Source organism: Centruroides vittatus, unplaced genomic scaffold (genome assembly GCF_030686945.1).
Source record: "Centruroides vittatus isolate TY-2023 unplaced genomic scaffold, ASM3068694v2 scaffold_2520, whole genome shotgun sequence".
NCBI classification, from domain to species: domain Eukaryota; kingdom Metazoa; phylum Arthropoda; class Arachnida; order Scorpiones; family Buthidae; genus Centruroides; species Centruroides vittatus.
In genome coordinates this window covers 3,056,965-3,082,775 of record NW_027122689.1, presented here as the reverse complement: position 1 = coordinate 3,082,775, position 25,811 = coordinate 3,056,965, and the positions used below count along the sequence as shown (strand labels likewise).

The 25,811-nt window shown below is 40.2% G+C and overlaps 3 protein-coding genes across 6 annotated transcripts in view; 1 reads left to right on the top strand and 2 right to left on the bottom strand.

Moving 5' to 3' along the window:
* The window catches only part of LOC136987531 (nucleoporin p58/p45-like), a 38,958-nt gene extending 35,305 nt beyond the window's left edge, over positions 1-3,653 (bottom strand). For all 4 annotated transcript variants that reach the window (XM_067285274.1, XM_067285275.1, XM_067285276.1 and 1 more), the window contains exon 1: positions 3,514-3,653. In XM_067285274.1, the coding sequence (XP_067141375.1) occupies positions 3,514-3,584 (71 nt within the window). In that variant the 5' untranslated portion in view covers positions 3,585-3,653. The remainder of the gene's footprint in view (positions 1-3,513) is intronic.
* A 10,832-nt stretch (positions 3,654-14,485) lies between these two features.
* LOC136987555 (uncharacterized) lies at positions 14,486-19,037 on the top strand. Its single transcript, XM_067285299.1, has 6 exons — positions 14,486-14,507; positions 14,586-14,632; positions 16,336-16,455; positions 18,422-18,659; positions 18,731-18,884; positions 18,959-19,037. The coding sequence occupies exons 1-6, from the start codon at positions 14,486-14,488 to the stop codon at positions 19,035-19,037; spliced, it is 660 nt and encodes a 219-aa protein (XP_067141400.1).
* Positions 19,038-24,548: 5,511 nt separating this feature from the next.
* The window catches only part of LOC136987528 (dehydrogenase/reductase SDR family member on chromosome X-like), a 31,025-nt gene continuing 29,762 nt past the window's right edge, over positions 24,549-25,811 (bottom strand). Inside the window, exon 7 of the mRNA XM_067285270.1 lies at positions 24,549-25,154. Within this exon, the coding sequence (XP_067141371.1) occupies positions 24,969-25,154 (186 nt within the window). The 3' untranslated portion in view covers positions 24,549-24,968. The remainder of the gene's footprint in view (positions 25,155-25,811) is intronic.

Below are 25,811 nucleotides of genomic sequence, written 5' to 3'. Positions count from 1 at the left end.
TGCAAGTTTCGCATTGAATTTTCGTCGATTTTAAGCCTAACAAAAATTTTTATAATAATCGTGGCTATTGTATCGTTAAAAATTATTTCTTTATTTTGTACAAACAAAATAAATATATTGAAAAATATAAAAACAAAAAAGAAGTATATTTTAGAAGTTAATCTAGTATCAAAAACGTTCGATTCGGCACGACACGGTCCGACCGGAAAGCTTTTGGTTAACCGACGCTTTGGTCGATCGACTTTCGGATAAACACCGCTCTACTGTATTTAAATAGATTAATATTATTGACCATAACTAAGATTTCCTCCAATCATTATCATCAGTAATTTATTGTCAGAATACTTCTAATAAATAAGTTATTTTATTTTATTTAACAAATAAAATAAAAGTTATCATTTTAGATGAAGGCTGTCATGCAAAAGTGGGCATAACTTTTTTATTAACTAATGTAGGTCATTCAAATTGCACATGTTGGTAGAGCAACTCTTCTTTGTTCAAGGTAAATGATGGAATCCAAGCAGAAGCAATGTGCCATCACAGAGTTCTTGACGAAGGAAGGGTGTAGACTAGCTGTCCATCCACTGAAGGCTTATGGATATGACACCATTGACAAGAGCAATGTGCACAGATAGATAAGGTTTAAAGAAAGAAAAAACCAACATTGAAGACAACCGTGCAGCAAGAAACCATCAACTGCGACCACTGACAAACTGTCAGTGAATGGACAAACTAATTCATGCTGAGATTTTAAGTGTTTGTTTAACACTTAAAGTTCAGTTGTAGTGCCGGCTTTATCCTTCAAAAGGTATTGACGAGTCGGCCGAGTACGTCCGATTCTCGAACAAGTAAGAATGACCGCCGATCTGTCATAAATCTCATTAGGTCCAATTCTCTATCAAAGGCTTGATCTTATACGGTTTATTGTGGACTTGTTCATTCCACATGTTCTGCCATATCTCCATCAGTTGTTTTTTAACAACCGATTTCTGATTGTCACCTGACGTGACAAAACTGTCAAGCAGGGACATGTCCGTTCAGTCTGCATCGATCAGTTAAATCTGGGCCAAGATCAAAATTGACTCAACAACCAGCCAATTGAATTAAATGAAGATTGATTTGAGCTTCCCATTCATACGAAGCAAGTCGTAAGTGTGTTGTCCCTAAACTGCAAAGATCCTCATTTCTGTCATAAGGGTCACCATGCACGGCAAACACATGGGTGGGCATTCATATCCCAGGGATGGTAAAGATGGTAAAGAAGAGATACTAAACCATCTCTAGGAGGTCCCTCACCATAGACAGGAACCCACATGAAGGGGAAACATTGGCATATCTATGATCTGGAAATGAAAAATCAATCCATGGAATGGCTCCACAGCTCTTCTTCAAGGCCTAAGACGGGTAGCAAATCTTTTAGAGCTGTCTGAAATATAGCAAGCATACTTAGCTTTAAAGATGTTTATGCGTGCCAAAGTTTTAGACTTCAAATAATGTAAATTAAATTAATACACTTTAATTAGAATAAATATAAAAAAAGCTATTGAATAAAGAATGATTGGATGATAAACCAAAAGAATGATTGAAAAAGACAGACGATAAATCGAAATTATATGACACATTCCACTTTATACAATTGCAGAACACACATCACAACTCTTAATTAATAATGCTGTTAAAGCCAACACCTAATGAAAGAAACTTGAAATTTAGTTCAGCATTAGTTCATTTTATCTTACTTGCAATTATGAAGTTTGTTGTTAAGTACACAGTGGTCTGTATTTTTTGATCAGACCTTACATAACAAAAGTAATATTTGAATATTTTTTAACAAAATCCATAATTTGTAGTCTAAAACCAAGAACTATTAACATTCATTACAAAGGAAAACATTTGGAATGAATGCACATCAAATTAACATTTCCATTTTAAGAAATGTTTAGAGAATCATAAACAAAAGATTAATCATCAAAAATATAAACTAATATTAATTAATTGGAACATATAATAAGAATTTTATAAGTTATTTTAATTATGAGTCCAAACTTATGAAACACTTAATAATAATTTATGTGGAAGCTATTACATTACCATATTACGGTTGCTAGATTATTCGGTACTTACGGGTCAAGAGAACGCCGGTCGGAAATTGCAATCAAAATTGCATTTTTGAACGAAATTATCTAAATAACAATAGACTAGTAAATTTAACTCTAAAAAGAAGAAAAATTACTGTTTAAGTTGTAAAAATGAAAAACAGCAAGAAGGATGATTATTGATATCACGTCTCTGATTCCAGCTAACAGAAGAAACAGTGGGGATACACATTCTAACCTAACCTAACCTATTCTAATAATTTAGTTAATAATAATTATGGTAATTTATTAGAATAGGTTAGGTTAGGTTAGAACGTGTGTCCCCACTGTTTCTTCTGTTTGCTGGAATCAGAGACAAGCTGCCATTTTAGCACCATAGGTAACATTATCTGTAATTGTAAGAAGTAAGCAGATTTTGAAACTTGTTAAATATTAAAACTAACCCTTTTGTAAATCGTTAATTTATTGTTTGATTTAACAATTGTTTTAAATTTGAAAAATGAAAACTCGTATTATTCGGAAAAATCACAATTTCCGACCGACGTCCTCTTAACCCACAAGTACCGATTATTCGGTGTTTTTAAAATTGTTCTAGCCTTCGGCTTACGAACTACGTACAGAAAAGATCTAGTAAACAATATAACATGTTAGTTTCTAACAATACTATACTCTTTACTCAGTGGATAATAAAAACATCAACTAGAACAAAATAATTTTTCTCATTTTATATTATTTTTCTTTTTAGTATCTTTTTGGTTGCTCTGCACGAGGAGGCCTGCCAACTACACCGGGTTATATCCGTATACTATAGGCCAGTGGTTCTCGACGCTTCTCGCGTCACAGAACCCTAAAACTCCACCACCACGACAGACCACAGACCTTTGCAGAGTTCCACAAATCACCAGTCGAGAAACACGGCTATACACCACACTGCTATACCTCAAGAAGTGTCACACGTAGTCCACCGATTTTTCATCTTTTTTACTCCCACAGGCATGGTCTATATCTCTGATAAGGTCCCAATCATCTCATTCGGAGCTTGAATTGTGCCCTTATATATCAAATTTTGTAGTATTTTGGCATGTCCGTTCCTCATAACCAACAAATTTAAATATGAATTTCATTAAATGCAAACGAAAACGTTTTCGAAACCGCAACTCTTCACATTACGATTTAGCGCCAAAATTTTCAAACTGAAATACGTCATTTACCGAAATAGATCGAGTTTCTACCGAAATTGTGTAAGATCGACATCGTTTGAGTGAAAAATTCCAGATTTTTTTTAAAAAAATGAAGCTTTTAACGACGTGCAAATGATTTTTTCTGGATTTTAAACGTTTCACAAGTCTTTTATTCGTTAACATCGGCTCAAATTACTTAAACTTAATTTTATGCAATAAATGTTATACATAATTACGTTGTTGTGAGCGTTAAACCACTTCCAATCGTTTTTGCTTGAGTAGAAAACGGATTTCCTCCTCCAAACATGATTTTTCTTTCAAATAAATTCTCCTCCTAATAACACTTTCGTTCAAATTGTTCCATTTCACTCCGTGTCCCTCTAGTGAGCAAAGATATCGGTTATTTATTTTTATTTAAAAGTAGAAACGAAAAATTCATAATTAATAAAATTTAAAAATTGTTAATTTTAATTAACTTTTATTACAGTAGAGAGTCGAAAATCGGAATCAATTGGGGACTGGGGTGGTTCAGATTAGTCATTTGTTCCGATTACCAATTATGTACGAAAAAATATATTAACCTGTCCGATGTTCAAATTTTTCTCCGTTGCGTGTCGCTTCGTGTTGAATTTTCGTCGATTTTAAGCCTAACGAAAATTTTTATAATAATAATCGAGGCTATCGTATCGTTAAAAATTATTTCTTCATTTTGTACAAACAAAATAAATATGTTGAAGAATATAAAAACATGAAAATTATACTTTAGAAGTAAATCTAGTATCAAAAACGTTCGATTCGGCACGACACAGTCCGACTGAAAATCGTGCCGATTACCGGCGTTCCGATTAACGACTCTCTACTGTACTAATAAAAAATTTTAATACTAATTTTAAAAATTAAAAGTTTGCAAATTAAATGCTGAAACAATTTAATACAGACATAATTTGTAGTTCTGTCTTAATCATCCAAATGATAATCTTATAGTTTTTTCTGTAACTCTTTCCACGCTGTGGGCTTCTTATAGCAAACCCATTATGAAGTCGGCCAGGCCCACAATGGGGCGGCCGGGTGGCGAGGGACGGGAACCGACATATCCGGACGGACCACCCCCTGAAAAATTCCTGGGGATTTTTCGACCCGTCTGGATTCGATCCCGGGTCGGCAGGCTGCTAACCTCGACCACTCGGCCATCCGGCCGCTGATAATCTTATAGTGTGCCATCTTATAGTGTGCGTATCATTGGGTGGTTTGTTAATAACGGTCGTTCTGCGTCTCCGCAGCTACGGGAGTGAGCTGCTGTTTGTAGGCATTTAAGAACGACGGTGAAAGAAAAAAAATGGCGGCCGTCGTACTATCGATAGTATTCGTGATTAGGGTTGCCACCTATCCGGGTTTGACCCGGAGACTCCGGGTTTCACCTAGTTATCTCCGGACTCCGGGTTTAATTAATATTTCTCCGGGTTGTGCAAGAAGGTTCTCGAGAACCTTCTACCCACCCCCAACTTTCGCAGGTGTGGGGAATGAAACAATAGAGAGCGGGAGGCCCTCGGGGCAAGTTCCCATTAGTTTAGACATTTTTGGCCGGGACACCTAAGAAGAAAGACGTGCGATCGGTGAGAAACACTTGGAGTAACAGTATCCCTTTCCTAAAAACTTATTCCTTCGTAAGATCTTCTTATTCTCTAATCTTTTTCTATCTTAATATTAAGTAGGTTAAGAATATAGGATTAAGTTAGTTGTTAAGCGCGATTAAAAATTGTGTAATTACGTGATGCGAAAATTGTATACACGAGTCCGTGTAGTTATGTACCCTATTAAAACGCAATCAAAAACGCATCTAAAATAGTATAATAAAAGACGAGTTCTTCACAGTAAGCCTTAATTCCGTCCCTCTCCTCCGCAAGGAAATATCGAAAAATCCCTTTATAGTGTATATTCTGTTGACGTACCCTATTAAAACGCAATTAAAAACGCAAAAAACCGCATGCAAAATAGTATAAATAGAAGCCGAGTTCTTCACGGTAAGCCTTAATCCCGTCCCTCTCCCCCAGTGGGGGGAATTTCGACACGTATATTATATAAAAACGCGTGCGTATTCGAATGCAACGTTGTGTCAAAATTTCAAAGGAATCGGTAGGAACGAACGAACGTTATATTTTATTTATATAGATGGATAGAAAATGATTCGCTTTAGTCCATTCTCACAGAAAAGCATAATGCCTCGCAGAAAAGCAAACTTAGGTCGTCGGAAGTTAGCGCCATCTGTTGGACATAAAAGCCTTAATCCATATATAAAGATATTTTTGGAAGGGGGAAATGATGGTCTTCACATATGCCACAAACCTTCGAGGGAGTGTATTAAACAACTTCCCGAAGTTTCGTGGCAATCGGATAAATGGTGTGGTAATGCACGAAGGACAAACGCACAGACAACATACATTCGTTTTTATATACAGTATATAGATAAGAAATCCAGAGAATGCGGATCTTGTAAAAGCTGCGATGTCAAACAGGAAATATACATAGAAAAATCTACATAAATAAATAATTAATTACACATATACCATTTTGTATCTCGCATATTTTTATATTTATTTGCCTGTATTTATTTTATACGTAAATTGTTAGATTTGTTTTTTATTAGTTCTTAGTTTTATTAGTTTTTTATTAGAAACTACTTTGGGATTATTAGAATTGTATTAAATTTGTAGAAACTCGAGTTTCGAATTTGTTAATTTATACAAATAAAAAAATTGTATATGTATACATATGGTTTTTTTTTGGTTTCCGGGTGTGACTAAGTTATGAGGTGGCAACCCTATTCGTGATGGAAGGATCTACGATTTTAAAATATGCGTTTTGGGAGATAAAAGAAGGGTCCCAATTGCAAAATTTAACCATCTTGCCGACTGATCATTCAAAGTAGCCACGAAGGAAATTAGAATGTCAGCTACCATTCGAAAAAAAAAATTCGAGAAGAAGCCGCGTAGAACGCCACGTCGCTTCCACCGTATACAACTACTACGAGCGGCCGTTTTTGCCGTCCGACGGCACGCACTCCGGCCGGAATATAGGAATGCATTCCGCGAGAATTTTTAAACGGATGCCGCTCGCGCGGAGTTGCGCGGAGGAATAAAAGAACGCACTCCGGGTCGACACGCGAGCTTACCGGGTTTGCGACCGTAACGTATGCCGGGTTGACAAAATTTCACTGTATATATAGATTTTTAAAATAATTATTAAATTCAAATTTTAATTCCGATATAATTTAAATTTTATTATTTTAAGCCAAAAATTTTATGAAATTTTGAATAAATTAAGTATCTAAAAAAATTTAAATATTAAATTATATTTAAACGAAAAGCAGAAGGCGCTGCTGCAAAAATTGAAACACGTGAGAAGCCGTTAATTCAATTTATTTTAGTATTAATTTTGTTTTAATCGTGTTAAATCGGTATGTTTATTTTCATAAACTATAAATAAAATATGTAAATATTTAATTAGATTTTTAAAATTTAATAATTAAATTATTTTTAATTGAAAGTGGCCGAGGACGATCACTTAAGCTGTACTTTTCAAGTTTCAGAAAAGATCGTAATTCTGATATTGATTTAATCTATTGTAATTATTTCAGATTAGAAAAAGGGATGAAGCCGTTAAAGAAAAAAGATAACGGTAAGGAATTAATAAAATATCCTAACATGTGGCACCTCAGTTTTAAATGTTGCCGGGAAAGTTAAGCAACTCGTTTCTGAACCTTTTTTTTTTAATGGCAAATTAACTGTTAAATTAAATTTTCATTTTAACTGCCGTCGAATTATAATGTGGCCATACGCCATATTTTGTATATACGTTAATTTAAGTTCGGTTTACTTTTCTTCTTTATTCTTTGTTCCATTGTTCTATTCCTTCTAGAATTTTCTTTCCTAACCCTTTCCCCTTGGGTGCCGATGACCAATTCTTAGAACAAAAAGAAAAGGAAGAGGTTCGGGGCCTCTTTCTTTTCTTTTTCGGGGCTAAGGGGTGGAGTAACGGACACTCTTGGCTCGGACGTCGATAGGAAAGGACGTGGAAGGTTGTGCTCCGGGACGTGTTTCGGCAGCGACCGGAGACAAGAAGAGGCCCGTACGAGATACCGAGGCAAGTTTGGTAAAGGCCATCCTTTTTCCCAAGAAAAAGAAACCAGAGTTGGCATCCCACCCGAGATTAATGCGAAGCCCGGGTACCCACTTTCTTCTAATCCTATTTCTTATATTCCTATTTCTATCACCTCCCTTCTTCCACACTATCCAGTTAGTTTTTAAGCTTTAGTCATAGTTTGTTTTACTTCTATCATAAATATTATCGGTACATACTTTTTACGTCGCGAACCCGATACTAATTGTCGTTCCCCACTTTTGTTACTAGCACAAACTGTATTATTATAATTTTGACTAGGGGGTTGGAATCCTAAAGAACTTCGTTCATCGCGTGCGAAAATAAAGATATTGTTTTTAACTTTTTACTGCTATTACTTCGCTTCTCGTCACTGCGCGCGATTAAAACGAATGAGACGAATCGTAACAAAAACTAAGTTTATTTTCTGCTGGCGTAACAGTTACGTGACTCGGCGGCTCGGCTAACACAGAACAACCGACTGTAGAGCGTAGTCGCCAGATCCGAAGGTTAAAAAGTAGCGCGGTCGTGCTCCAAAAGTAGAGGATTTGAACTGTTTGTAGCCCAAACAATAAAACCGAATTATTTTGCAACTATGCACTTTTACTAACGAAATAAGTTTGTAATATATATATATGGACATTCGGTGTATCCGCATCAATTTTCTCTAAATCAAAGCGAGTCGTTCGCAGGCGCGGCGATTCATTTTTCGAACTTAGAAACTTAGCGACTGCGACTTTTGTTTTCAGTTTTAAGGCCTCTCTGTTTACACTGTATCAAGAACTGTTGTATCTGTTAGACTAGTAAAAACTAGTTAGACTCGCGTAACTGGTTATACAACAAAGAATACACAAAGATTACACTGTCTCGACTCACGGAAGGTCAACGCCGGAGAGGGGAGTGCGAAACGTCACCGTCCCCGAAGGGTTAACAGCGTCACCAACCTTTTATTACGTAACGGAAGAACGTTTACAAAACATGGCGACACAATTCGTTGTACGTAACGATGTCGTATAACGTTTGACAATAATTTCGATCGTCGATTCCAACAATATCAAAATTTAATAACTTGGATCACGTATTGGGAGAGAAAATTGGCAATTCCAACAAGATAATGCTGCCGTTCGTGCATCAAAGTCAACTAAAAATTGGTTTGCCGAAAAAAAATTCACGTAATCGATTGGCCATCACCGAGTCCCGATACGAACCCGGGGAAATGTTAACGACGGAAGTGTTAAGAAAAGGCGACGCGCAATATTTACAGGCGCGGATGCGTTTTTGCGGCAAATGAACGTATTTTCAGACCCATCTAAAAATAATCTAATTAGTCTGGAAACAGTCTCGCGTTGTGCGAAAAAAGATGAGATCGGCTATAATGTAATAATCTTAATCTTGGCTGCGGTTACTTTTGCCCGAGCAACGCTGGGCCTATTCGTCAAATTAGAAAAACAGAAGTAGAATCAAGAAGTCGAGCGGGAAAAAACGGGAAAACGGAGTAAAAGTACAAATAAATTTGTGAGTAGCATATTTTCGTTTTAAAAAGAGAATTAAAAATAGGCGCGTATCGATAGATATAGGAGAGGAAAAAAGTTAATAATGTTAGCAGTGTTAGTGGATTACTGGAGCGAACGACGGATAGAAAACGAAAGCAAAGTACCTTTATCTTTGTTAAACGTTGCAACTTTATTCATACAATTAAGTGTAATGAAATTAAATAAAACTTTATTAGTTTTGTACGATACAATAAATATTGTGCGATTTTATATATGGAAATAAAAAAGTAGCGTATTTTTAAGAATTGTAGCCCGAAGGTAATTATTACTAGCCCAAAAAGTAGCGTGTCGCCCAATTTAAAATTTTTGTAGCGAGGGCGCTTAAAAACTAGCCCAATCTGGCAACTATGCCGCAGAGTTCTTCCGGGTGAGTCCGGTCTCGTTCCGGGAAGTGTTAACTCTTACCACCCGGTTCGTTACGACTGTTAAGATGTGGAGGGTGACGTTCCCCGCAGAGAGGGACGAGCGATAGAATTGATGTCGAACGTGTCGCTTAACGTTACATTACGGTCGTCACTAATCTTTTAGGAAAATGAACACGACGGTTCGATCTTCCGCGGAGGTCGTTTCCAGTTTTTTGTTACTCCCCGTTGCGGATGAAGATGGTGTCTGCGACGGTCTCGACCGGACGGATTTTATAGTCGATTTCCGAAGCGGTTCGTCCCGTAAGATATACGCTGGTTTTACTCCGTCGATGGAGACGGTGGATTTGCGACCTCGGATGTCAATTACCAGTGTTTTGTCGTGTTTTTCTAGCACTTTGTACGGGCCGAGTAAGGCTGGCGAAGAGGAGGTCGGTTTGCGTCGACTCTTAAGAAAATACGCGTACATTCTTTTAGCTCTGGACGAACGAAAATTTTCTCTGTTGCTAACGGTTTCGGATTGGCCGTATGGGTTTTTAGTCGACCGACAAAAGATTCGCGAGAAATTCGTGGGGTGTCGGGGCTAATGATGTCGGCTGGTAATTTTAACGGGGTACCGTATAACAGTTCGGCTACTGTCGCGCCTATATCGGCTTTAAGTGCCGAACGAATTCCCGGGAGGACTACCGGAAGTGCGTCGGTCCATTTGGAGGATTCGTGTGCCATTAGCGATGCCTTCGGGTGTCTACGTAATCGTTCTATTAAACTGTTTGATCGGGAACGGTACGCTGCCGAATGGATGCGATCGGTGCCGAGAAGTCTAGTCGGTTCTCGGAAGAGGTTCGATTCGAACTGACGTCCTCGATCGGTGCGATGGTAGTAGGGCCTCCGAATCTTGCCATCCGACCCGAGAAAAAGGCTCGGCATACCGTCTCGGCAGATGCGTCGGCAAAATTGGGACGACCTCTGGCCGTCCGGTAAAACGGTCGATCACCGTAAGGCAGTAGTGTTTCCCGTCAGCTGGCGGAAGTGGTCCCATCGGATCCGCGCGAAGACGAGAAAATCTTGCTTCCGGAAGTGTAAACTTTCCTATCGGTGTCCGGGTATGGCGGTGAATTTCGATTTCTGGCAGGGGATGCAATGTCGCGCCCACCGACGGACGTCCTTCCGAATGCCCGGCCAAACGTAACGGCTCGAAATTAGCTTAGCGGTCGCTTTTGCTCCCGGACGAGAAAGTCCACGTAGGTGGTCGAAAATGGTCGGTCGGAGATTACGCGACACGAAGGGGCGAGGTATTCCGGACGACGCGTCACAGTATAGGTCGATTTCGGCTCTAATTCGAGCGACATCGGATCCCTTAACAATCCGAATCTGTAGCCGGCGTTGTGGCTAGCTCTCGGAAGTCTAGAGGAGAAGCGGAGGTGATCGAATCTATCTCGATGCGGGAGAGAGCGTCCGCTATCGTGTTAGCCGTGCCCGGAATACGACGTATATGTTAGACTCGGAGCTTATCGGATAGATTGGTAAAAAGGCAGTCGGACTAGCGCAACCGGTTATGTAACAAGAACAGAGAGTGCGCAAAGACGGAAGGTCGGCGCTGGAAAGGGGAGAGCGAAACGAGGTCGCCTTCCCCGAGGGGTCGACAACGCCACCGACCTTTTATTACGTCGGAAGAACATCTACAAAACATCGCGATCGTCGATTCCAACAGTATATCCGTAGAGAATTGGGATATAAAATCGAGATATCTGGTTTTTGTTCGATGGCGTATATAAGCGGTTTTCGATCGGCGTAGAACGCGAATTCGCGGCCTTCTAACACCAGGCGAAATCGTTTTATCCGCGTGTATATTGCCAATAGTTGTCTGTCCTACGCCGACCGGTCGCGTCGATTTGGTGCCAGTTTCGCCGAGATAAAGGCGACGGGTTCCCATTTCCCGTCGTATCGCGTCGGTGCTCCTCCAACGGCTACGTCCGACGCATCTACCCGTACGCATAGTTTAGCTCCGGGTATCGGATGGTGGAGAAGCGTGGCTTTGGCCGGTGCTTCCTTAGCCGATACGAAGGATTGTTCCGCCGCTTCCGACCGTTGCAGAGATGGCGATTCCGCTCTCCGTTTCCCGTTCTTATTCCTTCTAGTAGCTGCACTAGCGGGGCGAGGGTGTCCCGTAGAAATTTGTTACGCCCAAGAATCGTCTTTGGGAAATTCTCGGATGGCTCCGACTCTATCGGGGAGTGGTTCCGGACCCTTTTCCGAGAAATTCGATTAATGGTACGCCGAAGGTGCATTTCGACGGGTTTACGGTTAACCCGTATTCTTGGGGGCGTTGGAATAAGGCGCGAAGATGCGAGACGCGATTAATATGCCATCGACGAAAGCGTACGCGAACGGGAGTACTCCGGTTACTCCGTCGACGAACCGTCGAAATGTTGCGGATGCGTCGCGCAATCCGAATCGCATCCCGGTACTCTCGAAGAGACCGAACGGTGTCGTTACGGCCGTTTTGTGCACGTGCGGTGGGTAGATGGGTATTTGACGATAGACCTCGATTAAGTCTGTGCGGGAGAAGATTTGTGTTCCGCGCAGTTCCGATGCGAAATCTGCCATGTTCGAAACGCCGTATCTGTCCTTTACGGTTTGCGCGTTTAGAGCGCGATAATCTCCCACGAGTGGCCAATCCGAACCGTTTTTCTCGGCGACCGCGTGGAGTGGTGACGCGTAATTGCTTTTTGACGTTCGCGTATGGCCGAGAGCTATCGTCTTATCGAATTCGGCCTTAGCGATTTTAAGCCTATCGGGTGCTAGGCGACGCGGTTTCGCAGTTACGGGCCGACCGACGGTGTTTTGCGGGTTGGTTAGGACTCGGGAAATTCTTCCGATATCTTACGTTATACGGAGTCGTCGGTCGTTATCTTAATAGAGTGGATAAAGGTTTCTAATAATTTGCCCGGAGAGTTCACCTTTGTCCGAACGTCCGCGAGACATTTGCGTCCGAGATTCGGTACCGAATGGAAACGATACGAGAAATCCGCGCCTATTATTGCCGTCGACGCGTTGCCAATAAGAAATTTCCGGCGAAAAATTTTCTTTAACCCAAAATCGAGAGTGAGCGTTCGTTGGTCGTAGACACGAATTGCAGTCGCGTTTGCTGCCGTCGAGGTCATTCGAGACGCGCGCTTCTTTTGTGACGAGGAGGCTGGAAATATCGATGCGTCGGAACCCGTGTCGACGGGAAAGTTAATGTTCGTTCTCTTATCCGGGACGAACGGGCGACGAGATTGTCCCGGCAAAGTGCGCGTCGCCGCTCTCGTTTGTCGGAAAACTACACGGCGCTGTACATTTTTGTGCCTTTGCGCCGAAACGGTTGTCGATACTGCGGCGAGTCGAATTGTCGCCGTGTCTCGAACTGCTGCGGGAGCGTCGAGAAAAACGGTCGCTGCCATCCCGACGTGCCTGCGTTAGTTTATCGATTGGCTCGTTAAGTTTATCTGTTTCGACTGGTATTTTGTCGGTTACGACACCGGAGCTATCGTTGCGGGGGTTTCTTCCGCCACGCGGTCCGCTACCTCCGTCGCCTCGTCTACGTCGAGTGGGGTAATGGCGGCTAGGACAGATTGGACGGAAGTCGGAAGGTGTCGTACGAATAACTCTAGTATAACTGCGTCCGGGATTTGAAAATTTTTCGCCCGACGCTTTAGAACACGTAGTAATTCGGAGGGTTTGCCATCTCCTAGCTGTTCTCCGGCCAATAGTTTCCGTAACTCTTGTCGGTACGATTCGCCGGATCGTTTAATAAGTTCCACCTTTACGCGAGCGTGCGGTTCTGTACGGTCCGGAGAAATAACGACGTCTCTAACCGTCGATGCGACTTCCGGTGGTAAATGAACCGCTACGTAGTTGAGCTTCGTGGCATTTTTCGGCTTTAGAGATCCTAGAGCAAATGTGCCTTCGCGCGCGTGGAACCGTAAGGCCGGGTCGGAAAAGTTGTACGGAGGGATTTTTACCGCTCCGATCTCGGCCACGATCTGACGATCGGGGTCTCGAAGATTCGACGGAGATTCCAATGGGTGGATTCGGTAGCTCGGGTCACCGACGTAGCGTTTTTACCGCTATTACTTCGCTTCTCGTCACTGCGCGATTAAAACCGACGAGACGAAGCGTAACAAAAACTAAGTTTATTTTCTGCTCGCGTAACAGTTACGCGACTCGACGGCGCGCTAACGCGGAACAACCGACCGTAGAGTTACCGGGTGAGTCCGGTCCCGTTCCGGGAAGTGATAACTCTTACCACCCGGGGTTCGTTACGACCGTCAAGACGTGGAGGGTGACGTTCTCCACACTTCTTACGTATATTTGTATGTTTCCTTTTTTGTCGGGGTACGTACGGTACAGTACTTTCGCGTGAACATCGCAATAATTTATTAAATGACTCGAATCTTTTCGGATGTTTTGGTGGTTCTATGTCAAATTTGAAATACGGATGCTGTAGCGTAAGTCGCATTTTACACACGTGCCAGCCTGTTACGAGGCACGAATCGGCCGTCGACTATTAGTGTTAGGTGGCTTTTATCTATTCGTCAACTAGCGAGCCCCGCGAAATACGGTGCCGAAAAGTTGCGTAAGACGTTTAGAATGTTTTAGAATAAATACGCTAGCGCATTTATATTGTTCTCGCACTCGTTTTTTACGAAAAATTGTAAAAACCATCGGTACGCGAAAGATGTATAGATCGATGCTTACGGAGGGTAAGAAATGGTAATAATATATAAATATGTATCGGACCGCTTAAGCCACGAAACTGTTTGACCGAATCGACGTAAGTTTACTTGTAAAAATATTATTGTTTTGTTTTAAAAATAACACTACTACTACAAGAATTTTAATTAAACATTTTATTTTTTCTAGATATTGTGTTATATTTATCTCCAACGAGAAACACGTGTGAAATTTGTGATAGTGGGCTCGGAATATCGAACAGTTACGGAGCATTCACGTGTGCTTCGTGCGCTCAGTTTTTTCATTTAAATACAATGTATATAAGAGAATTATGTTGTAGAACTTGGAGTGGAAAATGTTCGGTCGTCAATGGCGAGAAAGGGTGCAGATTTTGTCGTTTGAGCAAATGCTACGATGTCAAAATGAATTACGAAATAATCACAGGTAAATGCAACTACGATTACTAATTTTAAAATGGATGTAGAAGAGTCGTAGCATGAAATTGTCGATGTTTATTATTAGATAACCCAAACTTCGAGGGAGATGTGCCTGTTTACGAAGTATTTCGGGTAAATCACTTAAAATTCTTAAATTATTGTGAATTAATTCGAAAATAATTTTAAATGTTCCTTTTGAACGCTGTCTGGAGGGATATGTAACGGCCCAAACGCAATCAAATTTTGTACGCCGACGTTACGGGACGGGCGGAAGAGATTTCCTCGAATAAATCTCTTCCGTATGTCCCGTAGAAGAGGAAGCAACGACGACTAAATTGTTTGAGTGAAACGACACGACAATTGGAATACAGTAGAATAAAAGAGCGAAAGGACAGACTACTCGTCGTCTGGTACGAAGGGGTGGGGAATGGGAGGGGTGAAAGTATGATTGGACAGATGACGAAGGTGGGAGAGCGAGGGGCCTGCATGGCATTAGAATAAAAATCCAGAGTACATTATATTAAACACAATATTAATACGGTACAGATAGTAGCGCGTTGCATTTAATTCTCGACAATAAATATGGCGAGCGTGGTGATAACGAATAAAGAAACGTTCTAGATTACAATAGAATAACACCGACGGCCGGATGTGTCGAGCCCCGTCCCTCGTTACCCGGCCGCCCCATTGCGAGCCTGGCCGAACCCGTAACGGGCTGGCTAAAACGAGGCCCTCTTAGTGCCCGCAGGACGATAAGAGTGTTTTTAAAAAAATAGAATAACACCGAGGGATTTATTATAGACACTGCGGTTTTGTCGCGATTCCGATTATAATAGTTGTTTCGAAAAAAGGGGTACGACAGTATCGAGAGCGGATGATAATTGTAAGCCGCTAATAGAAAAGGACATACGAGTATTTAATGAAGAATTCCGACAAGGTACTGGTTGATGTACAAAAGAAACAAAAAAAAAAAAAAACAAAATGCAACGGGATAGCAAGAAAAATACGGTTACCGGATCGACAGACGAGGATACAGGATTGTAACTCGTATCCTCATCCAGTTATCGCGGTGCGTGACGATGACACTGTTAAGGTTAAAGGCTACTTACGATACTATCAAAGAAACACGCGTTGCGTTTAACACGTTTCGCAGTTGTCGATATTTACGGTAAGTATACGAGGGAAAAATAATACGAATGACACCGCGAGTGCCATCGTCAGTTCTTTTACACGGGAATCGCCTATAACGGGGGTGGCCAACTTTTGCGTACGTAAGATCTACTTTTTATCTTAAAAATGTGTCGCGATCGACTCGTCGTCGTAGGCGTAGTGTAAGTGGGAGGGGACGGGTGAAATACGTACTACGTTTATACGCCGTGTTTCGGTACGAGGTGCGCCGCTTACGAATCGAGTCGTAACTGCACGCGTACTGTCGCGTTCGGTTACAAAATATGTAATACATTGAGTCGAGACACGGCGAGCGATCGACCAAAGTCGGCTCGGCGATCGACTCGTCGGCCACCCCCGACCCATAACGTATAAGCGTTACGTATTTACTGGGCATCGCATTACGAGTTTCCAAAGGACGAGTTTTCGAACTAAGTTTTATCGCGAACCGAAACGTCGGCGTGCAAAATTTGTATTTTGATCGTCACATCCCTCTAGACATTGTCGGATAGAAATACTTTAATTGCTAAAATCAACTCTTAAATACACGCGCTTTATATTATATGTTTTAATATACAGTAGCGTATCTATTATATATTTAAAATGTTTTTACGACTTTATATCTATTGTAAAATAATATTATAATATTTTATTAATTTCATCAACAGTTTAAAATTCTAGAAAATCAGACTTTGGCGTTAAACGAATGCCTGATATATATGGAGCAATATTATTACAAATGGTTAAATTTGTTCCCAACTTTTCGTAGCTTAAGTGAAAAACAAAAGGTATGTGTTTGGAAGCGCTACTTTCGATACCGGGTAATGCGGTTTATTATCGACGAAACGGAATTGTTAATCGATCGAAGTCCAACGCGTTTACAACGGGGGAACGTAAATATTAATTATTTAACCGACGATAAAAGAATTAACGTAAATAACATTATTAATTGTGGCACGGTAACAATGCCGGACTGCGATTTTTAATTTATCGAATTTAAAATATACGGTCTCCACCCGAAATTAGTAGCGTCTTTCCCCCGTACGTCATACTTTTCCTATTAGCGACGGTGACGACGTCGTCTAAGGCCTTACGGGGGAAAATTTTTGATTGGAAAGAACGTGACTTCCAGTTTGCATCGAAAGTCGAATCGAGGTGTCCCGCCCCCTAAGGTTTCCGCGTCCGTCTCGCTCCGTTCTCGAGATTAAGGAAAGACGGGCCGCGGTGGGAATTTATACGTCTACAATTTTTTCGCGTCGCGGCCCAATAAAAATTGTACAGCGTTAAGGCTAATAAATTTTCTACGCGGTTTATTTTTAAACTTTATCGTGTTTTTGAACAACGTAAAATCGATATACATTTTTTTTTCAAACGGACCAATTCCTCGAAGGAAACAAATAAAATGAACAAATATTCGCTATCGACCGAGCGTGGGCATCCGCAGAGGGGGCGAGCGGAGCGCTCGTCCTCCGTAATCGAGTAAACTTCCACAAATTACCGTAAAAGCGATGGAAACGACGGGCCTACCGGTGGCCCGTCGTATCGATGCCACGCGGAGTTTTCCGGGTTTTCTCCACATCCGTAACGCCCGAATAGGGGCCAGTTACCCTTAAAAAGACCTGCCGAAAGGCATTCCCCTAGGCGGATCGTCCGAGTGTCGAGTTCCGTAACTTAAAAAACAAACGATCGATATACGTAACCTCGCACCCTCCGCGGTAGGAGGATTTGTCTTTTAAAAAAAATTAAATTAATTTCGAGAATTTATCGATATAATTGTCCGAAAGCTCGGCGCCCCTGGGAAAATTTTACGCAGACTCTCGTACAACGAAAGTATCTTAAAAAGAAGTCCTTACCGGTCCTCGTTCCGACACGGATGTTTTCCGAGGGAAATTGGCGAGTGACGTTAATAGATTTTAAAAATCAATTTTGCGTGTACGGTAGTTACTTTTCTAGACGCGGGTGTTTATCCTCGACGACGTCGCTAAAACCGTCTATCGGCCTGGTTTTCTGGCTGGTGTTGGGAGGCGCGAGTGCGTCGTATCTCGACTAGGGTCTAACTTAATGGCGATTTTACTCGTCGTTAGCATTTAAATATATATATCGTCGCTATCCTCAAAAATAAGCGGGTTTTTTTATTTTATAATTAAAAATACCGTATAAATCTTTTAAATAAATAGCGCGAGATGGCGCAAATTTTAAATGTTGCCACGAAAGTTAAGCGACCGGTGGCTGGATTTTTTTAAAGAAAAAAACCGAATGTCGTTTAACGTTAGCTAGCGATTTGGCAAATTTATCAAATGCAATTCCTGTCGGATTTAGTAATTATAACGACTTCGGCTCCTTTTTCCGACGAAAGAACTCGCATTCTGTACGAAAGTGTTAAGCGCAATTTACTCGAATCGTATAATGTACGGGTACGTACGACAGATTTCGATTTCGCCATTCGGGAAATACCCGATAAAATATTTACGCCAATATATAAAATAATAAGCCAAGGGCTCGGTTTCGGGGAATTTTCTGAAATTTTGCGGGAAGGTTGGCGTATTAGGGAGAATTTTGGCCACGACGGAGAGGGTGTCGTATCTCGAGCGGGGATCGGGCTTAAACGAAGATTTTATTCGTTATTAGCATTTAGACCGGTGCAATTTGGAATTTCGAACAGAAAATGAAACGTTTTAAACGCCGTGCGGAGTATGGAAATTTTTAAATTAAAGGTTTTGCCCGTTAATCTGGATTTTTATTTTATTTTTGTAGAAATATATAAGATCGAAATCGTGCGTATACGGCGCGATCGTGCAACTAATCGAGAGGTCTCTTTACGTTTACCGAGCGATTAGACTACACAATTGTTTTCTGTATAATGCCGAGTCCACGGAGATTCTCTTGGCGAATTTAATTCGAGATTTGGTCGCTTTTCGAGACAGTATTAAAAATGTCACAGAAAATATAGAAGAATTTCACGTTACGAAACTGCAGCTGGCATTACCAGACGGTACTTTATATCGTTCGTTACTTTACGCGTTTCCTTTTAGACGCGACGTAAGCCGTTCCTTTTCTCTCTAGATGTGGTGACGACGGACGCAGATTTAAAGGTTCGAAGAAGTTGGCGCAATATGCTGGAAGATATCGCCGATAAAGTATTAAAATTGACGAAAGAGAGTTCGGGACATTGGCTCTTCGAAGGTAGAGAAAACTTTGGGGAAATCGAATCTTTAAAGTAAGTATTTGTCGCTTTTTCTCGTTTAACGAAGAGATTTTCTCATTCCGCAAATATATTTACAATTTTTCCAGTTTGTTTCGTTATTCTTCGGATATTCCAGAATATTATCGTCCGTATAACAGTATAAAGTTTTGCGTTAAAGTCTCGTAATTTTAAATACTCCTCTTCAAATTTGAATGCGATTCGCTTTACGAGTTTTAAATATTTTATGCCTAAGATTTATATACGGAAGGATAGAAATAATTTTCAAATTTGGTGTTCTCTTTGTTTTATATTTCGATGGATTGCGGCGACGGAAATCGTCGCTGCGAATTTTTACTGTTCTGCGTTTTATTACAATTTTTATTGTTCTTAAAGAGAATAAATAGTTTAATGTTTGAAAAACCCGAGTTGTCGAATTCCTTACGAACAATTTTATCATTTTGTTATAAAGTAATCGAGAATTTATCCCGTTTTACTTTCCCGGCCGTTACGTATACGTAAAAAGGGAAAGTATTGGAATTACGTCAAATTTGACCCTCCGAGTTTTTTGCGAGACCTCCCGAATCCAAAAAAGTCAAAAAAAAAAAACAGCAGAAAAGTTTCGCGGACGTGCGCTTAATATCTCTGGATGGGATAAAGATTAAGAAACGAAATTTGGTACGGTGGCTCGTTCGTATACGAGCGGCATTTTTCTAAATAACTTTTTCCGCCCTGCGGGCACCGAGAGGACCTCTTTAGCCAGCTCGTTATGGACTCGGCCGAGTGGTGAGGGACGGGGGCCGACGTATCCGGTCGGACCCGTACCCCGGAGCGGAAGGCTGCCACCTCGACCGCTCGGCCTATACGCGCGTACTGTACAATATATACTTTATTTTTGAAATACAATTGTGTGTTTATCGGATGGTTTTATTGCTACGTTGTCGTTTCTCGTCTCGCGGTAATTATATGGATACGTACAAATATTTTTCTCAATTATCTACACGAATAACCCGTTGTGTGCTTTTCGCGAGAACGAGGAACGAGAAAAGCGGGGTTTGAAGAAATTATTTGCCTGACAATGTATGTTAAATATTGATTATTCGGCCGCATACATTTTGATTCGTTATCTTTGTCGAACATTTTTTAAAAAACTGTACGTGTAAGTAGTAATTAATACGGAGATTTGTTTTGGATATATCAAACTTCCACGCATTAAATGAATTAAACTACTGTCGTATAATTCGGTTTAATTCGTCCGTAAATAAAAAGTCTCGACACACGTCGCATCTCAATTTTTTGATTAACGAGTGACGGCAATAACCTGTTATAAATGCTACGACACAAATATCGATATCGATACGGTTCACCTCGATCTCTATCGCATTCGGATTATTAAAACGATCGGCATTTGGTCCGACAGTAATCGCGATCGACTTTCGGTTCTCCGTCTGGTATTTCAATAATGGTAATTCTCTTCGTTGCGACTAATTTTTAATTCCAGAGTTGATGATAAGTGAATTTTTTTCTCGACTTCGAACACTTGCCGAACAGAAACGTGGTACCGACTACGTGCCAGCTGTTTGCATCGACAAAATCTACTTTCTAGACCGAAAGTAATTTGGCGAAAGAATCGATACAGTAATTACTTAATTGTAGCAAACCTATAGTCGTCTGTTTCGATGCTCGGAAAGTCTGAGGAGATAGTTTTCCTGTACCGCTATTACTATTTTCCCACGTGATAAGCCAATTAAAAATTTGCTTAGAAATTTCTTCCGCTCGTCGTCGGGATTATTTCTAATAGGCTGTCGAAGTGTCTGTCTCTTTTGAAAACCTTTCTGTGCATTTTTTTACATCCGCTACATTCCACAAGACGAAACTATTTAAATGATGTGTACCGTACCTTCGAGGTACGGAAGGTTGTGCGCTTTTCCTATTGTCAACGGTGCATTTTCTAGTCTTGTTGAAAATTTGACACACGTACGTGAGGACCGGGTTAAGCCCGCCCGACACTTTTCGTTATTAACCCTCTCGTGGGAAATTTCACAAAAGTTCGAAATTGAAAGGATGTTCGGACTTCCGCCGCAGGAAAGCACTTCCTTTCTCTCCGGATCCAAATTCTTAGGGCTGTTTCACACTATGACCGACTGGGCCGACCGGTCCGACTCCTAGTCGTATTGCCATGGCAACAGCAGTCGGTCGACCGACTGGTCGTTCCAGTCGGACAGATTTAAAAAGTTAAATATTTGTAGTCGCGTCGGAGCAGTCGGTGAGCCGCAGCCAATGAGAGCTTCGAAGCTATAACCAATCAGAGTTTAGATTTATCCGAAGTTAGAAAATGGCGGAAGGTAAAGTTTTCTCGGAAGCTTTAATAAACGAAGTCAGAAAATATCCATGGCTTTATGATATTCGGCGAGCCGATTATAAAGGCGACATTGAAAAAAATAATTGGTTAGAGTAAAGCGAAAGGTATCCAGCTAAAAAATAGTCTTAAACTTCATATTAACGAACAGACGTAGACATATCTAAATGTAATTTGATACGCTGAATCGATTGGTATTAAAAAAAAATACTTACGATCAACCGTTTAAAAGTTACGAACGATTTTTTATTTCCGTCTATTTGCTTCGTTTAAGAACAACTTTATTAAGAAATACGCAGGCACTCATCGATATTAACAAAACGAATTACTTTAATTCACCATAATACATTTCATTTACAAGAGAAAGCGACATTAAAAATGCTAAAATGGTGTCGTTAGCCCGCGAACACGCGTACACAAAACAACCTTTCAATGACGGCCATGTTTTCTGTTTAAATTGAAAAACTTACCACGATTGGCTAGTGTTCTGACCTGTAAGACGCGTTCCGATTGGTCCTTACGACTCGGCCACCGACATAATCGTATTCAGTGTGAATTCTTTTACTACTAGTCGGTCCGATTATAGGATCGGTCGGGTCGGACCGGTCGGACCAGTCGGTGACAGTGTGAAACAGCCCTTAGTCGCGGAGATCGAATCGCCGGCGATTCGCCAATTATCGCGATTGATGATCGGGGATAACGTGACCCGTAATATATAAGGGGGGAAAAGGCTGATAACGGGGTCGCCGAAGGTCCGAATAAGACGCCTGGGACGTGGAGCTGGAATCGAGACTCCGGAGCCCGCCCGATCCTCCCGCCTCTCCGACCCGACCGAACACCGATCTGATCGCCTCGGCATTCCAATCGTAGGAAGAGGTACGACCGCGAAGTTTGTAAACTCTCTCTCGGTAATTGCCCAAAATGGTAGGAACCGGACGCGTTAGAGTAGAGCTATTCTCTGTATTTTGTTTGTTTGTCTGTTTAAATAAATCGTGGTTTGGTTTCTCGATGGTTTCGTTTATTCGGGTATAGCCTCTGTCTTATCGACGGCCCATTCATTCCCTCCACTCGACCCGACAATCCGGGACAGTCCAACCCGAATCCAGCCATCCGACCCGTTAGCCGAAAAAAGGAGGATCCCACACATACATAGGTCCTACTCTCTGCCTTTCAAACGACAATGGCCACAGTTTTTTCAAAGTTAATTCGTAACCATGCTTCGGTAATTGCTCCTTTTCAATTTCAAACAAGGACCGAACTGTATTAAATGAGGCAATCCGTTAAGTATACAAGATCATCAAAATCAGGAAAGGTTAAGTAGCAATTCCTTACTTTTTTGATTCGACCAGTTATTTCTGATACACTTAAGATGGACAGCATCGATTAAAAATATTAAGAGCTTTATTGGAGACAGGATTTGAATACTGCAATTTGATCTCGACAGTGTCGGAATAGTTTGAGAGCATTACAATTCGAGGCATTATCATCACTTACAACACACACCACGTTAAAACCAATTGATTTTAGAGCAATGATAACGTCTTCGGTAACAGTGTACAAGACATCTACCCTTAGCTTATTTACTGGTAGTAGCCTATACGAACAACTTTTTTGGAGGATAAATGCATCGTATCATAAATACATACGTTGTCATAGCAACTGAATTACTATTACTTGCTATACTGACAATACAGGGTGTCCGAGAAAGATCTTTATCATTCTAAACGTTAATAACAAAAATACTAACGGGTGAAATGAAATGCAGTTTACTGCAAAAGAATGAAGAAATCTAAGCGTTTTTTCTGGTATCAATTAACAGTTGTGATAAGGAAAGAAAATGGCGATTGCGCAAGAAAAAGCGCAGTGTGTATTGTGGTTAGCCGAAACAAAATCACCGATAACCGTGCAAAAAATTTTTGCCGGATGTGTACCATAAAGACCCACCAAGTGTGCCTCCAATTTATGCATGCGTGGAGAAGTTTAAAGAGGCAGGAAATGTTGACAGGATACAATTAGTAATCCTCACTTTTACACCGCAAACGTTAAAAAAACACTTGGAGGGAAATCGAGTACAGACTCGGCATTGTTCGTGCTACTAACGGAGCTCACATATTGTACAGCTACATTGAAGGTACTGTAAAAAAAAACTTAGATTTCGTCATTCTTTTGTAGCAAATTGCATTTCATTTCACCTGTTAGTATTTTTGTTATTAATGTTTAGAATGATAAAGATCTTTCTGGGACACCCTGTATTTCCATCTTTGTAATCAACGAGAATTTAATGTATATTTCATCAATCGTAAGCGTTAAACGAACGTCAAATGTTTCAGCTTTGTCACAGATATACTGTAGAAAACACTCACTTTTATATTTGATACTTGGATTGCAATTTAGCTGTGAACACACACTTTTGATCGCATTAGGATGTGGAAGGAGAAACATTTTACAGCTTCTCAGATAATTGTATGCACGTGGAGACATTGAATGCAAAATTGAGCAAATTATGATGAAATCAGTTTCATAATGCCTCCTATTTTTGTGCATCAGACAAAGCCTAAATTGCAACTCGAGAACAGCGGAAATATCATCTCGAACAACTATATTTTCCAACAAATTTATAGTAACTGAGATTCTTTCATTATCTGCTTCAAAACAGCTGCCTGATGTACAAGTATTAAACTTATCTACTTCAGTAATAACCAATTGCACAATCTTTGGCTTTAAAAAAAATGACTTTTTTCGTGTTTTTCATCACCTTTTTATATAGTGTAACCTTACAACCAGGTGCAAAATATTTGGGCATTATTCTCAATTTCAAATAAAATAAAATGCAGTATAAATTTACATTATTTGTAGTTTTAGATAGAAATATTTACTTACCTTAGTAATCTGTATTCATTTTAGTTAAGTTAATGTGAAAAAATGGCAGAAACCACACTATATAACAGATAACCTCTTTTTCCCACATATATATATATTAGAAAAATTGGGCAACGCGCAATTGGAGCTCTAAAGTAGCAAAAAGTGGCCTCTTACAGTTTTTAGTTAGGCGAACAAAAGAAGTGGTGTGATCGTACGGTTATCTATAGATCGGGATATATACTAAACGAATAGCCAAATTCTTTATCGGGCTATGACACTAAATGATTACTAAGCAATTTGGTACGAGACGGGCCATCTTGCTGCCGTCTCTTGTTAAATATAATAAATTAACTTCTTATATAATTATAATTATATTTATATACATATTCAATGTCTTCACAAGAATTACAAATAATCATTAATTAATCTACTTTAATGTTCATAATTATATAAATTAAATTAATAAAATACATTCATCATTCTGTAAAAATAAATTTATTATAAAAAATAAATAGAATCCATAATATAAAAGTACTGGCACTGAACTATTCAATTTTTAAATATTTAAATGAATTAATACAGTAGCCCCTCAATATATTGTTTATTTGGTTTGTGTCTCTACGTGTGCCACGTAACAAGGGGCTACAGTACTTTGGATAAAACAAAAAAAAAAACCAAGTAGTGTATGCCCTAATTACACATTTCTTTAATAATTACTTGATGTAATTATAATTTAAAAATATAGAGAATACAAAATGCTTTTATCGTGACATTTTTGTAGAAAAATAACTTGTTTCGAGAGATCTATTGAATTTGGCTTTTGATGCATCGAATTTCGCCGATAAATAGCAACGTTTTACGGTCGTCAGACCGGAAATCAAACACGATTCTTTGAATATTCACGTATTAATCCACGGTTTTAATAATTTCCAAGTCAAATTCCAAAGAAGTTCTCGATGTTCTTCCGATAAAGAATAAGCATTAGAGTTTGTAATGGTACACTCTTCTAAATACTTCCCACCAATTTTCTCTAATTCCGGTGACAAAGCTGCATGAAGTACAGTCTGAGCTCCTTCTTCTGGAGTCTGGATTTCATAAAAACAGAAGTTAGACAGTAAAAATTATATAATTAATAATGTTAGTAATAATTTAATTCATTTGCAATTCCTCATATTATTGCTGCAAACGAAGATTTCGATTTGTATCATATAATAAAAGTTAGATATAATTAGTAATTTAAGATAGAAATGTTGTATTGATGCTATTTAGTAACTGCAAAGAAATGAATTTCAAAGATTGCTTTGTGTTTGTAATTATAATATTGTTTATAAACTGTACAATGCTTTCTGTTGCTGTTATTAAATATTACTATGCTTCTCCCTTTTCTGAACTCTTTGTCTTGTGGACACTAAGGATCTTAATTGTTGACCGAGTTTATGCATTTTAGCAAATGCAAATAGGCCTGGGGTGTCAGGGGAGCTAACTACTGTACACTGAAGGCCTAGAGCAGATAAAAGCGAGACGATTGTCGTCGTGCAAAGGGCCGTCTATGTCGGTATATTACGCCGATATATAACGGACGCGCGACGTCGACCCTCGGATGTCTCTTGTGTAACAAAGCTACGAAGTTGTGCGGATAGGTTCGCACGCGCCGGTCTAGCCGCAACGTTAGGCCTTCGGCATATAGTAGTTAGCTCCCCCGACATCCCCACCTATTCGCATTCGCTACGAGAGCCTTTTTT